Source organism: Suncus etruscus, chromosome 1 (genome assembly GCF_024139225.1).
Source record: "Suncus etruscus isolate mSunEtr1 chromosome 1, mSunEtr1.pri.cur, whole genome shotgun sequence".
NCBI lineage: Eukaryota > Metazoa > Chordata > Mammalia > Eulipotyphla > Soricidae > Suncus > Suncus etruscus.
The window spans coordinates 45528512-45541516 of record NC_064848.1 but is presented as its reverse complement, the minus strand read 5'-3'; the positions used below and the strand labels follow the sequence as shown (position 1 = coordinate 45541516).

General features: G+C 35.8%; 1 protein-coding gene across 1 annotated transcript in view; it reads right to left on the bottom strand.

Moving 5' to 3' along the window:
* Positions 1 to 13005, bottom strand: part of ADAMTSL1 (ADAMTS like 1) — a 503362-nt gene that overhangs the window by 165013 nt on the left and 325344 nt on the right. The window contains 1 exon segment of the mRNA XM_049769401.1: positions 1199 to 1378. Coding sequence (XP_049625358.1) covers positions 1199 to 1378 — 180 coding nt within the window.

The window sequence follows — 13005 nt, the reverse complement described above, 5'->3', positions numbered from 1 at the left end:
TAGCAAGGCTAATTAATACTTATGTTTAAGAAATATTCACTGTAATTACTTCTTTACAATTTTTTATTTTTACAATTTTACTTTTGTGCAGTCTTGAACAATCACTGGATTTCTTGGCCAGGTTCAGGTAATTGAAGAGCCTTTATAGGTAGCTTATATTGTCTAGATCTAGACCCAAGATAGGCTGTAAACATTGTCTGAAGCAATATGGGAAATAGCATCTTTCTAAATTAGGATATTTCCTTTTTTTCAGGTTACAGAGCTGATCTATACCTGGCTGCTAGCCCACTGTTCACAGATATAGCCAAGAAAACAAGGTACAAATCACCAAAAATAAGACTAAGCACCCACCCACATATTATGATACAGGTTTCATTATTTAAATAACCTGTACTTAAAGGTAAATTTATAAAACTTAATAGTGATATAGTCTAGTGAAATCTGCCTGCAGGGCAATAATTTTGGGGAAGAAATACATAAGACTGTGGGGGAAGGCCCCTGGATGTATGGGAGGAATTTTAGGCCTATCAAAGTACTAGGAGGGGAGGAGCACAAATATATGAAAGCGAGGTATAAATGAAAGTATGTTTACTAATCTAAGTATTATTTTAAAAAGCAGATTAGTTGGGTTATAGACCTTATTTATGAGGTAAAGTGTGGAATGGTGCATTCTGATGCATCATCTTTCCAAATGCAAGGCAGCAGAGGAAATCAAGTTCTCATGCTGGGAAGTTGTTGAAGTTTGGAAGCCAGAAAACTGACAGGAAAGAGGCAGGATCTCCTTGGCCTTCTCTTCCTAATAAATCATGTTGCTTATTGTCCAGTACTTGGAAGAGAAGACATGCAGAGGCTTTGTCTTGCCTGAGTAGAGACTAGAAACATCTGGGAGTAGGAGGTACAGGGAGGTCAGGAAGTGGGGAGGTGGAGATAAGTGAAGAATCATTCAGTGTTCTGAGAATAATCCAGGACTCCAATAGCATGAACAACACCTGGTCCTGGTTCACAAGGAATATTTATAATTCCTTGCTTCTTATTGTAAAGTCAAATCTGGCTTCCCAACTCCTGGGCCTGTAGTCTCATTAAAAGCCTATGGTATACATGGTTACGAAGATACGGTCTGCTCTCATCTTGGGTGTATAACTGTTGGGTGCCTCCTTAAGTGATGTAGGCTTTTTTTTTTTCTGAAGACCAGGCCTACCTCTGACCAGTCGGAGAGAATCCACTCACTGGGACAATCATCCTTTTTGCATGTTTGCTGGGAGGTCAGTTTTGAGGATGAACAGAAGGTCTCAGGAAGTTCCAGAAAGCTGCCATCAGCCATGCGTTGTTTGCAAAGAACTTCACGCTTTTGAATGCCCCCACCACAGGTTCTGGAACACTGAGAAAGAAGGAAGAAAAAGTCAACACAACAGGAAATTTGTGAGTCTGACTACCAATGATAACCTCTACCTTGATTGAAAATAAGTGAAAAAATTTAAACAAAAATGTTAGAAAACAGGGGCCGGTGAGGTGGCGCTAGAGGTAAGGTGTCTGCCTTGCAAGCACTAGCCAAGGAAGGACCACGGTTCAATCTCCCGGTGTCCCATATGGTCCCTCCAAGCCAGGGGCAATTTCTGAGCGCTTAGCCAGGAGTAACCCCTGAGCATCAAACAGGTGTGGCCCGAAAAACAAAACAAAACAAAAAATATTAGAAAACAGTTAAAATAATTTTTCTTCCTTTTATTAAAAATAATTTTATAGCAAGATTTATACCCTGAACTCATGATTATTTAAATGAAGTATTTGGGAACTTTAAGGGCCCTTAAGTCTCAGAGAGATGCTTCTGTACTATGATTTGTAGCCACCCATGACCACTAGTTTTAAAGGTTAGTATAAAACATTAGAATAATAGAGTGTCAAACATATTTATAATCTAGTAAAAATAATCTGTGCCTAAGAGACTGAACAAGCATGATATTGCTGCTGTTTGTGTCAATCTGAAACAATTTATCTACAGAGAATATTGACCTTTTTCTCCAAGCATAAATACCCATTTCATTACACTAGAGGGGAATATGATTTCTGAAGACTTCTGGAACACTTATGTCATGTTCCATAAATTGGCAATTCTCAGTGAAAGCATGAACTACTAAAATTTGTAACAAAAAAAACTCATTTTAGTGATTTTCAGTAGGACCCTATCAAACAATATTTATACATAATAGCTATACTGCAATTTCATGAGTACGTATGTATAGGGGAATGGTAAGGAATTACCTGGGGTAGATGCTGTGGCACAGATTGTTGACTTATTTCAAGAATGTAAACCCTCTTTTTCAATAGCAGAAAACCCCTATTCTTAGCTGGGCACATGACTTTCAACATACAGGCCATATCTGCCAACTCTCCTGGAAGACAGGCATGGCCATGTGATAAATGCTGGCCAATGACATATACATGGAAGGGTTTTACACAACTTTAGAGAAACTGGAACATTGGTGAAAACAAAGTCAACCCAAAGTGCTACTTTCTCTTCTTTTTTACTTGATGTCTAGAAAATGAACTTATATTTAAGATTCTCTTAACTGTCTTGTCCTATGAGAGGCAGAATGATAGAAGCAACCATACACTTTATTTTTTCCTGGATTTTGGGACCATACCCAGAAGTGCTTAGCAGGTATTTTTGCCATAACTGGCAATGCTCATTGGATTTTTGGGCCATGCCCAGCAATGCTCAGCAATGCTCAGCAATTTTGGGGCCATGCCTGGCAATGTTTAGCAAGTTTTGGGCCATGGCTGGCTGTAGCAGAGCTTATTCCTGGCTCTACATGCACGTATCACTTCTCATGGGCTTACAAGACTTTGCTGTGTTCAAGGCAAGCACCCAACCCTTTGTACTATCCCTCCAGCCCCTACACTTTAATAACCCTTTAGGTTATGTATTTCTAAGTGAGATAGAAGTGCTTTTTAATCTCATTTAATAATTATGATGAAGTTTCTGCCACTTTTGATTAGATGTGGTCTTAGCTAACTTATGACTGGTGGGGTTCTTTTATCATGAAGATTCTTAGGAGCAACACTTTCTTCAAGAATTCTCCTTTTCAGTGCTGCCCATGGCCTGAGTGAGAAATTGGTGTGGGTGTATAAAGTTCCAGTGTCTGTGCTGCTGGAGCTGTTCCTGCTGTATCAGTGGCTTCTCAACACTTCATAGTCTGTTTCAGTGTACTCAGAACTACAAGGGACATTTGTACCTAATCAAATTCAGGATGGAAACACAGAATACTAAAAGGGTTAGAATGCAGAGATGGTCTGGCTATTATTCTTTTACTCCATGTCTAATTATACATGGACATAACTAAATCATGGTGAAGCTTAATTTTTTTGGTAGTTTTATTTTGATTTGGTTTGGGGCTACACCCAGTGGACTATCTATATAGTACTGGGAATTATACTCAGACTTACTTCATAAAAAGCATGCACTCAGCCAATTGAGCTATCGCTTTAATAAGCCCCTAGTTTTTAAATATATTATATCCAAAACTCTGAAAGATCCCAGGTCACAACTATTTTTTTATTAATTGATTTATGTAAGCACCGTGGTTACAAAATTGTTAATTGTTGGGTTTCAGCCATATAATGTACACTATTCTTCACCATTACACCCTTCTCTTTAATTAAAACATTTAAAAATATTCTTCCAGATGGAGCTAGAGCACAGCAGATAGGGTGTTTGCCTTGCATATGGTTGACCCAGGTTTGATCTGGCATCCCACATGGTCTCCTGAGCCTGCCAGGAATGATTTCTGAGCATAGAAACAGAAAACATCCCTGAATGCCACTGGGTGTGGCCCAACAAACAAACAAAAAATCTTTTTTCAGGTTAAAAAATTCTGTACAGTCTGAGAATCATTTCTTCAAACAAATGCCCATTAGCATTTCCAGTGAGAACAAATGATGATTTGATGTGTTTGGAGATAATTTGATTTGGTGATTTGGAGTTGTTTTTCCAAACAGTGGTTGTTTTTCTCCCACTCCAGTAAACAAACCCTGCTTCCAGTTGTGAAAGACTGAAAACCACAGAGCTACTGGATAATAAAATTAAGAATATCAATTTATTTTTCTGGTTGGATTTTTTTAACCTAGTTTTAAATCCTTTAAAGCAGTAGTGAGACACTTATAATTTAAAATTTTATATTTGGTAATAATTAGTTTCAATTACCTAGGTCTACTGAATAAAAGAAGGCTAGTGGTAAAAGATAAATCACCACACTGCAAGGTAGGTCTTACCCCACTTTACAAATAAAGAAGCTGAAACTCAAATAAGACCACACAGGAAAATAACTTATCTCACTTCATTGTGGTAGAATTGATTTATTTCAATTGATTTATTTCAATTCAATTTCATTTCAATACTGTGGTGGCTCTGGAAATGTGTTTCTGCTAAGTTCCTGGATTCCTGAAGGAAAGACTATATATACTTTCTAGGCTAAGTTATGAAGCTGGGTACACTAAATGACCAAAGGCTTGTCTAGCATAACATTAAATACTGATTAGAGGAAAGTTTTGTACTCAGAGCTAATAATTTAAGCTGTCTGTGAGTGGTCCAGGTCTTTGGATTGTTTGGTTTATTTTATGAATTCCCCAGCCTTTTCATTTACTGAAAAACAATTTTGGAAGATCTTGTTTAGTAACAGTTCAATAAAATCCTAAAGAATTTTACTTCTCTCATGCATTTTTGTACCCACAGCATCTAGTACAAGGTCTTTTGTGATTACAAATACTCAAAAAAATATTTGTGGAACTAAAGTGATGTTTGTACTTGGGGAAATTAAAACTAATGGTTAAAAATTCTTTTTACTTTGAATATTATTTTTTTGTTACTATGGAGAACCAAGATTTTAAAGTTAGCTCTATGGAAAGCTGTGTGACTTTTTAAGACTTATCTTTCTCTTATTTTTGTCAAATTCTGTTTATAATTAGTTATTGTATAACCTGTTTTTGTCAGAATTTTATAATGTAACAACCACATATATTACTGATTATGAAGGATCACAACTTTAGGCACTATGTTCTCAACAACTTTTCTATTTTGTGAATTATTAAAAAATTTTCCATTAATGTATTGCAATTTTATTGAAGTTATAATTTCTAAAGCTAATTTATGCTTTAGTGGTCAAACATTTAACTCTTTTTTATCTTATTTAAGCGCCATGGAACATTTAACTCTTAAGATTTCATCTCTACCTTATATCTACGCACCATGTTTTTTTAGGTTTTTTTTTTTTTTTGGTGGGGGGGCGGGTCACATCTGGCGGTGTTCAGGGGTTTCTCCTGGCTCTGTGCTCAGAAGTTGCCCCTGGCAGGCTCAGAGGACCATATGGGATGCTGGGATTTGAACCGGGGTCCATCCTGTGTTGGCTGTGTGCAAGGCAATGCCTTACTGCTATGCTATTGCTCCAGCCTCCATGTTCTTTTAAATGCAAATATAATCTTGAACTAAAAATGTTTAAAATAGATTTTTTATTTGATTCTTTTATTTTATTCTTCCAGCTTTATCTAAAATATATTCACTCTTAGTTTTCTTGATTGATTTAATGCTGTGATAGCTAAGACAAAATTTAGGTATATCATTTAGCTTTTCCTTTTCATTACCTCCTAACCCCTGAATATGATTAAAAAAAAAAACCTTTCAATTTTACCTCTAAAATAAAAAATCTTTTTCTGCACAGCAAACTATTAAATGATAAAATCTTTTAGCTAGATTTTTGCAAAACTTCCTAATCAGTGGTCCAAGTTTCAGATAGCTCAGTTAGACCTTAGTAGGACATAGATGGCACATTCAATTTGAAGTAAATTCCTCTTTTCTTTGATGAAATGATCAACATTAATAATTGAATACAACTAGGAAAGAGTCTATGTAGTCATCTTCCTGTAATAGATAAGAGTTGAAAATAGATATTAAACATATCATTAAGTTCCCCTTCAGTCTGTTCTCCACATATTATCAAATATTTTGCTAATGGTATTTTTAAATAATAAATCAAACCAGATATCACCTATGTTTAAATCTGTTGGACTGGAGAGATAGTTCAAGTAGGAGAGCATATGCTCAGCATGTGGGAAATTCTAGTTCATCTGGCACTGTATGGTTCCCTGAACACTGCCAGGGATAGTCCTGGTGTCCTCTGAACACCATCAGCCTGAACATCTACAATCATGAGAGATGAGCACTACAAGGGGTGGCCCTTCTATAAAACAAACAAACAAATAAAGAAACAAACAAAATCAAACCAAAACACCCTCCATGGCTTCACCTGTAATTGAAGTAAACAAAATTTATAATTCATTTAGCCTTCCCCTGCAAAGTCCTGAATGTTATAGATAGACCTTTAAGACTATTTAACTTTATCAATTAATCCATTTCTTTACTTATTGGATGTGGGATTATGGGATCTGTCTGTATGTCAATCAATGTCCATCCACATTGTTTCATTGGATGTTAGTCTCTGAATGCAGTCTCTCTGCTTGGTAGTGAAACCAGATGATTTCACCTTCCAGGTCTGACATTTTTCCATATATAAAAATGCTTAGGCTGAAGAGGAGGGTTCTCTTTAGTTCCCTGTGCTTCATCGATCAGCTGCTTGGAGGACAATCTGAAGATTGGAGTTAGGGTAACGTGGGGGGAATTTTTAAAATTGAATAAAAAGTTATTAAATATAAGCCACTGACCAAGAAAAATTCTAAATGATGGGAGGTATTATATTGTTTTAGGACTACAATGTACTCTGTTTTGGGGTTCCTCCTGGCCTAATCCTCAGAGATTTTTCCTGTAGTGCTTAAGTTCTTTATTAGTGCCAGAAATCAAACTAAGGTCTCAACACATATAAGGTACATGTTCTACCATGAACAATCTCTTTTTTTTTTTTTTTGGTTTTTGGGCCACACCCGTTTGACGCTCAGGGGTTACTCCTGGCTATGTGCTCAGAAATTGCCCCTGGCTTGGGGGGACCATATGGGACACCGGGGGATCGAACCACGGTCCTTCCTTGGCTAGCGCTTGCAAGGCAGACACCTTACCTCCAGCGCCACCTACCCGGCCCCATGAACAATCTCTTGTACAGAGTTCTAGAATTGAGCATGAACAAGAAATGTCTCATTAACATGTACAATCTTATTTCACATAAACTTACCTCTTTCTGGCATATTCCAGTTAAACTGGTTTTGTTAGTATTTTTACACTTATTTTATTGTTTACTTCGGTCACTCTTCTATTATGCCTTTGTATATGGCTCAGTTAAGTTATTTAGGTTCAAATCCATATTCATTTGGTTGGAAAGAACATCTGTTTTTTTAAAGTGGTATCTAACATATTGATGTTATTTTATTTTAAAATAAATACATTAAATAGCTTTTTATCACTTTTAGAAATAATCACAAACTAGATAACTGGAGAAAAATTTCTTGTTCAGATTAATATTTGAGATTGCATTCAAATGTTACATATTTAGTAAGAAATATTCTTATTATATAAATCATCTACATTTTTATTTCTTAAACAATCTCTATTTAAGTTCAATTAGCTCTTTGGTCCCCAGTAAAGTGGAACTTTCTAACTAATTTGGATGAAATGTAAGTAACATTGTAGCATTATTCTTAAATGTTAGGCATTTTATGAGTGAGCTAATAGTTGTTTCATAAAATAATTATCCACTAAATCTCAAAAATCACAAGACACTTTTCTCTTAGTTCTTTTATTGTAATCCACAACTAAATTCCCTACAGATCCTATTGAGTTTTCCAGGCACAAAGAACATGATTTCACAGTTTCTGTCACCTGGTGACTGACTCTTCACTGGGGATTTCAGATTAGGAGTACAGATTTTATTTTATATTTTATTTTTTATGGCCAACAATTTTGTCTTATAAATACTTTCCTTCAATTCCTCAATAATAAATAACTACTATGAATAGTTCTCAGAAAATATTTGCACACAATATATCAGGTAAAGGGTTGATGCTCAAGATCTATAAAACACACAAAACTCAACAACAAATTATCCAAGGACCTCACCCACAAATGGAGTCAGGAGCTAAACAGACACTTTCTCCAAGAAGACATAGATGACCAATAGACATATGAAGAAATTCTCATTGCCACTCATGATTAGAAAATTACAAATCAAAACAATGAATTATCATCTTCACACCAGTGATAATGCACATTAAAAAAAACTGGAATAGCCAGTACTGATGGGATTATAGTGAGATAGGACCCCTCATTCACAATTGGTTGGAATGCTATCTGTTTCAGCTTCAATGGAAAACAATATGAAGATGTCTCTTAAAATAGAAATAGAACTTTTATGTGACCTAGTCATATCGCATCTTAGCATCTATATCTACAATACAAAAACATAAATTTAAAAGGATATATGCACAACTATATTAATTACCATACTTAGTGCAATAGCCAAGAGATAAAAATAACCTAAATGTTCTTTAATGCATGCTATATGCTCTTTAATGAATAGATAAAGAGGTTCCATGGGGCCGGGAAGGTGGCGCTGGAGATAAGGTGTCTGCCTTGTAAGCGCTACCAAGGAACGGACCGCGGTTCGATCCCCCGGCGTCCCATATGGTCCCCCCAAGCCAGGGGCGATTTCTGAGCACATAGCCAGGAGTAACCCCTGAGCGTCAAACGGGTGTGGCCCAAAAACCAAAAAAAAAAAAAAAAAAAGAGGTTCCAGAACATATGCACAATGGAACTATGTAGCTCTAAGGAAGAACAAAATCATACAATTCGCAACAACATGAATGGAACTAGATGATATAATGCCAATTTAAGTCAGTAAGAAGAAAATGAATAGATACATGATGGTCTCTCTGATATGCTGGATAACACAGCACAATAACAAAGGTCCATAAGCAATGCAACAATATAATTGATCCTCATTGTGTTAGTGGTGAGTGGAATTGAATAAGGGTCACTGGGGGAAAGAAATGGATCCATTGGTAATGAGGGATGTGTTGGAATTATGTTCATGAGAAACTATTATTAACAATATCTCAGAATCACAGAATCTCAATAGTTCTATATGGTACTATTTTTCCAGAAAAAAAATAATTTTCTTGACTTGGCAGATTAATTCTGTTCGTGTTAATTGATTATATCCAAAACTGAACATTGTAATTTGCCTTACCTTTCACTGCCTACATCTATTTTATATTTGTATATATACTTCAAATTTCAACAATTTATTTACAAATACTTTAAAAACTAGTTCTCTCAGATTCAAGTTGTTCAATAGAATTTTTTTGTTTGTTTGTTTGTTTTGGTGGGGCAAACCAAGTGATGCTCATAGGTTACTCCTGGCTTTGCATTCATCCTAATAGTGTTTGGGGGACCATTTGGGATAACAGGGATCAAGCCTGGGATAGCTGTTTACAAGGCAAATACCTTACTTGTTATCCTTAACTCTGGCTTCCACAGAAGAATTTCTTAGTAAATGTGGAAGAAGGGAAAAATCAGGTTAATTTTTTTCTCTGTGTCAAATAGAGAAGTTATATGATAAAAATCACTGCTCTTATTGAAGTGTAAAGTTCCATATAACTGCTCTACAACACTCAAACGTAATGTGGGTATCACTATACAGATCCTGATCTAAAGAACATACATACCCTCAGATTCACTAGTTCCCAAATTTGTGACAATATAATGGTTAAACAGTCAGAAGAAAAAGAAAATAAAAAATATCAACATGGTTGCTAATTTGAAGATTGACCTACACTAAAAGAGTTTAGGAAAATCTCAACACCTAGAAGATAACTTCAAACTGCTAAAAAAATTCCTTCACATCCTTTTAATCTGAAATAAGCATTTTAGTCACATTTTATGTCAGTCTGCCTTGGACTAGTGTTATTGCTAAAATCTTAGTGCAAATGAATGCTTTTTGTGCTCAGACATTTAATCCTGGTGTTCACTCTATGAACAATGCCCTTCACCTCTTTGTCTATATGTTCATCCAGAAACTTGCAGTAAACCTTAGAAGTTTACTATTTATTATTAGCCAGAAGCTTCTTCAAAGTATGTCAGTAGTGGATTTCACACTGATGCACTACTGACTTTACTGGGCACTTTGAGCCTCCAGAGATGGCAGATGACACCTAGCTGAGTGAATACAGTCAATATTAGGGTCTTCAATGTTCTGTCACCTTTGTTCAAAAGTTTTCTGGTATTCTTACAACCATGAAAAGAGGGTTTTGGAAATTTACCACCAAATGCAAGAGATAAAATCTGTAAGTGAATAAAAGTTCCAAAGTCTGTGATGATTATGTGAACACAGTGAGACTGACAGTTTGAACAAGAGAGGCAAAATGATAGAAAAAAATTGTTGAGGGTTGGAGTGATAATGCAACAGTTAGGTTGGAGTGATAATGCAACAGTTAGGGCATTTGTCTTGCATGGTGGATCTGGGTTTAATCCCTGGCATTCCATAAGGTCCCCAGAGACTACCAGGATTGATTCCTGAGAATAGAGCCAGGAGTAACCCCTTCTCTCCGAATCCATCACCCTAACCCAAAAATCAAAAAAAGTTTTGAAAAGGAAAAGCAAGATAAAATTAATAGAATCAAATTTAAAGGTTTGCATGAATTATATAAATTAATAATATAAAGTTATAATATAAGGCATATTTTTAATATATGCAATGAATAGAAAAATAACATAAAAGAGAATATATACTGCTTATTATAACTGCCATACATGTTTTATGATGTAAGGTCATGGATTTATTTGTTATATGAAAATAGTAAAAATAAAAAATAAGGGCCCGGAGAGATAGCACAGCGGTGTTTGCCTTGCAAGCAGCCGATCCAGGACCAAAGGTGGTTGGTTCGAATCCCGGTGTCCCATATGGTCCCCCGTGCCTGCCAGGAGCTATTTCTGAGCAGACAGCCAGGAGTAACAAAACAAAACAAAACAAAAAAAAACAAAACAAAAAAAAAATAAAAAATAAACACTTAGGATTTGATTCTATTCAGAATTTTTTTTTTTTTGTTTTTGGGCCACACCCAGTGGTGCTCCAGAGTTATTCTGGCTGTCTGCTCAGAAACAGCTCCTGGCAGGCACGGGGGACCATATTGGACACCGGGATTAGAACCAACCATCTTTGGTCCTGTATAGGCTGCTTGCAAGGCAAACGCCGCTGTGCTATCTCTCCGGGCCAGGATTTGATTCTATTCAGAATTTTAATGACTTAAGTGAACTGCATTTTAAAAGGTTTTGTGATCAGCACATAATTCTGCCTGTTGCAACATTTTTTATTTCGTCATGCTATCTTAAGTTACTAAGCAATGAGTTCATTTTCTTGGAAATTCCAGTCATTTAATTGAGTTGAACACAAGTGATGTTTATATTGCTTCTAAAATCAACTTTCCAGTTTTAACATAATGTGCTCTACATATAATTCTAACTCAAGTCATTCTTCACTCACTCTTTTATTATTACATCAAACATCTGAGCACTTGCTGAATACCTAGTTTTATAGTAATATTGATGATATAAGAGGAACACAATAATCAAGGTTCCTATCTGCAGTCCAGTAAAGAAAAAATTACTATGAAACATGGTTAATTTTATAAAAAGGAAATACTGTCATTATATCTTTGTAGAGAGCTAAGAAAGTTCTCCATAGAAAGGTGATATAGAATGATTTGGTCAAGGGAAATAAGAAGTCAGCTCACATGTCTGCAAAGAACCAGATATAAAGGAAGGTGGGATAATCTGAGGAGTCCTAAGAAGGTAAAGTATGGAGTAGAAGGGGAAGGATACTGGGACATAAAACAGGATTTAAGAGGTATAGGCAGTTAAAATTCTTGGATATCATTTATCCATAATTTTACAACCATCATTTATTATTAAAGCTTTTCAAGCAGGGGGTAACATGACCTAGTATGTAGAAAAGTGGTTTAGGCAGCAAAGGCAATGAGTCCTACAGAGCACTGCCCTGAGATATTAATAGGAGAAAGGGTTTACTGGCTAAATAAGTCAAACTTACATTGCTTACTTTATGCCTATTTAGGTAAGAACACTTATTAATACTTGACAGACTTTATTTAAGGGCCGTTAGTAAAGGAAATTCCGTGCCAGGCTGAGGTACACTAGATGAGAATTAGATGAGACAAAACAGGGAGGCCAAAGAAAGGTCATTTGTAGAGATTTAGTCAGCTGTCAGGATAGGAACTAAGGCAGTGGCAGAAAGATTAGAAAGAGAACAGTGGGCTCTAGTAAAATACAGGAGGTAGATCAACAAGGACTTGTGTTTGAGTATGAAGGTCAAATGAGCCTGAGATAGTACCAGTTTCTAACTACAGAAAAACCTATATGATCAGATATGAAGCCCAGGTCTACTGGAAACTGGCAGGAAAACATGATATTGAACTTGACATTAGACGTTTGGAATTTGAGGTAACTAGTATATGAGGTGTAACAGGTTCACTAGGGAGACAGAGACAAATACTTGGTGTGTAATAGAGGTAAAAAAAAAAAGAGCCAAACCAGTGCTCAGAGAACTAAAGAATATGAGAACTGGACTTTTAATTACTAAACAGAATTATTACAAAGAGAACAGAATTTCTACCATAACCACCAAACAGATTCAAATGACCTGTTTACTTACTATAATTCCCCTCCACCCTTTAAAAAAATAACTACAAGTACAAAGGGAATACAGTGTCTCTCTGGGCTCAGTAGTCTTGTTACCATGTGAAAACAGGGTTATGCGCTCGAGCAAACATTCCAAAGAGTGTTCTATTAAATTTTGACTTATAATCTATTTCACTTACTTTATTGTTTCTTCTAAAGGTGAAATCAAGCATTCCCTTCTTTATGAAATACACTATTTTTTTCTTCCTGGGACACATTTTAAATAAATGTTGTTTTCAATTTCTGAGAATTTATATTTTATTCGGTGTAATAGAACACAACTGATGACTTAAATAATTCTTCCTGCCAGAATTCAGTCCTCT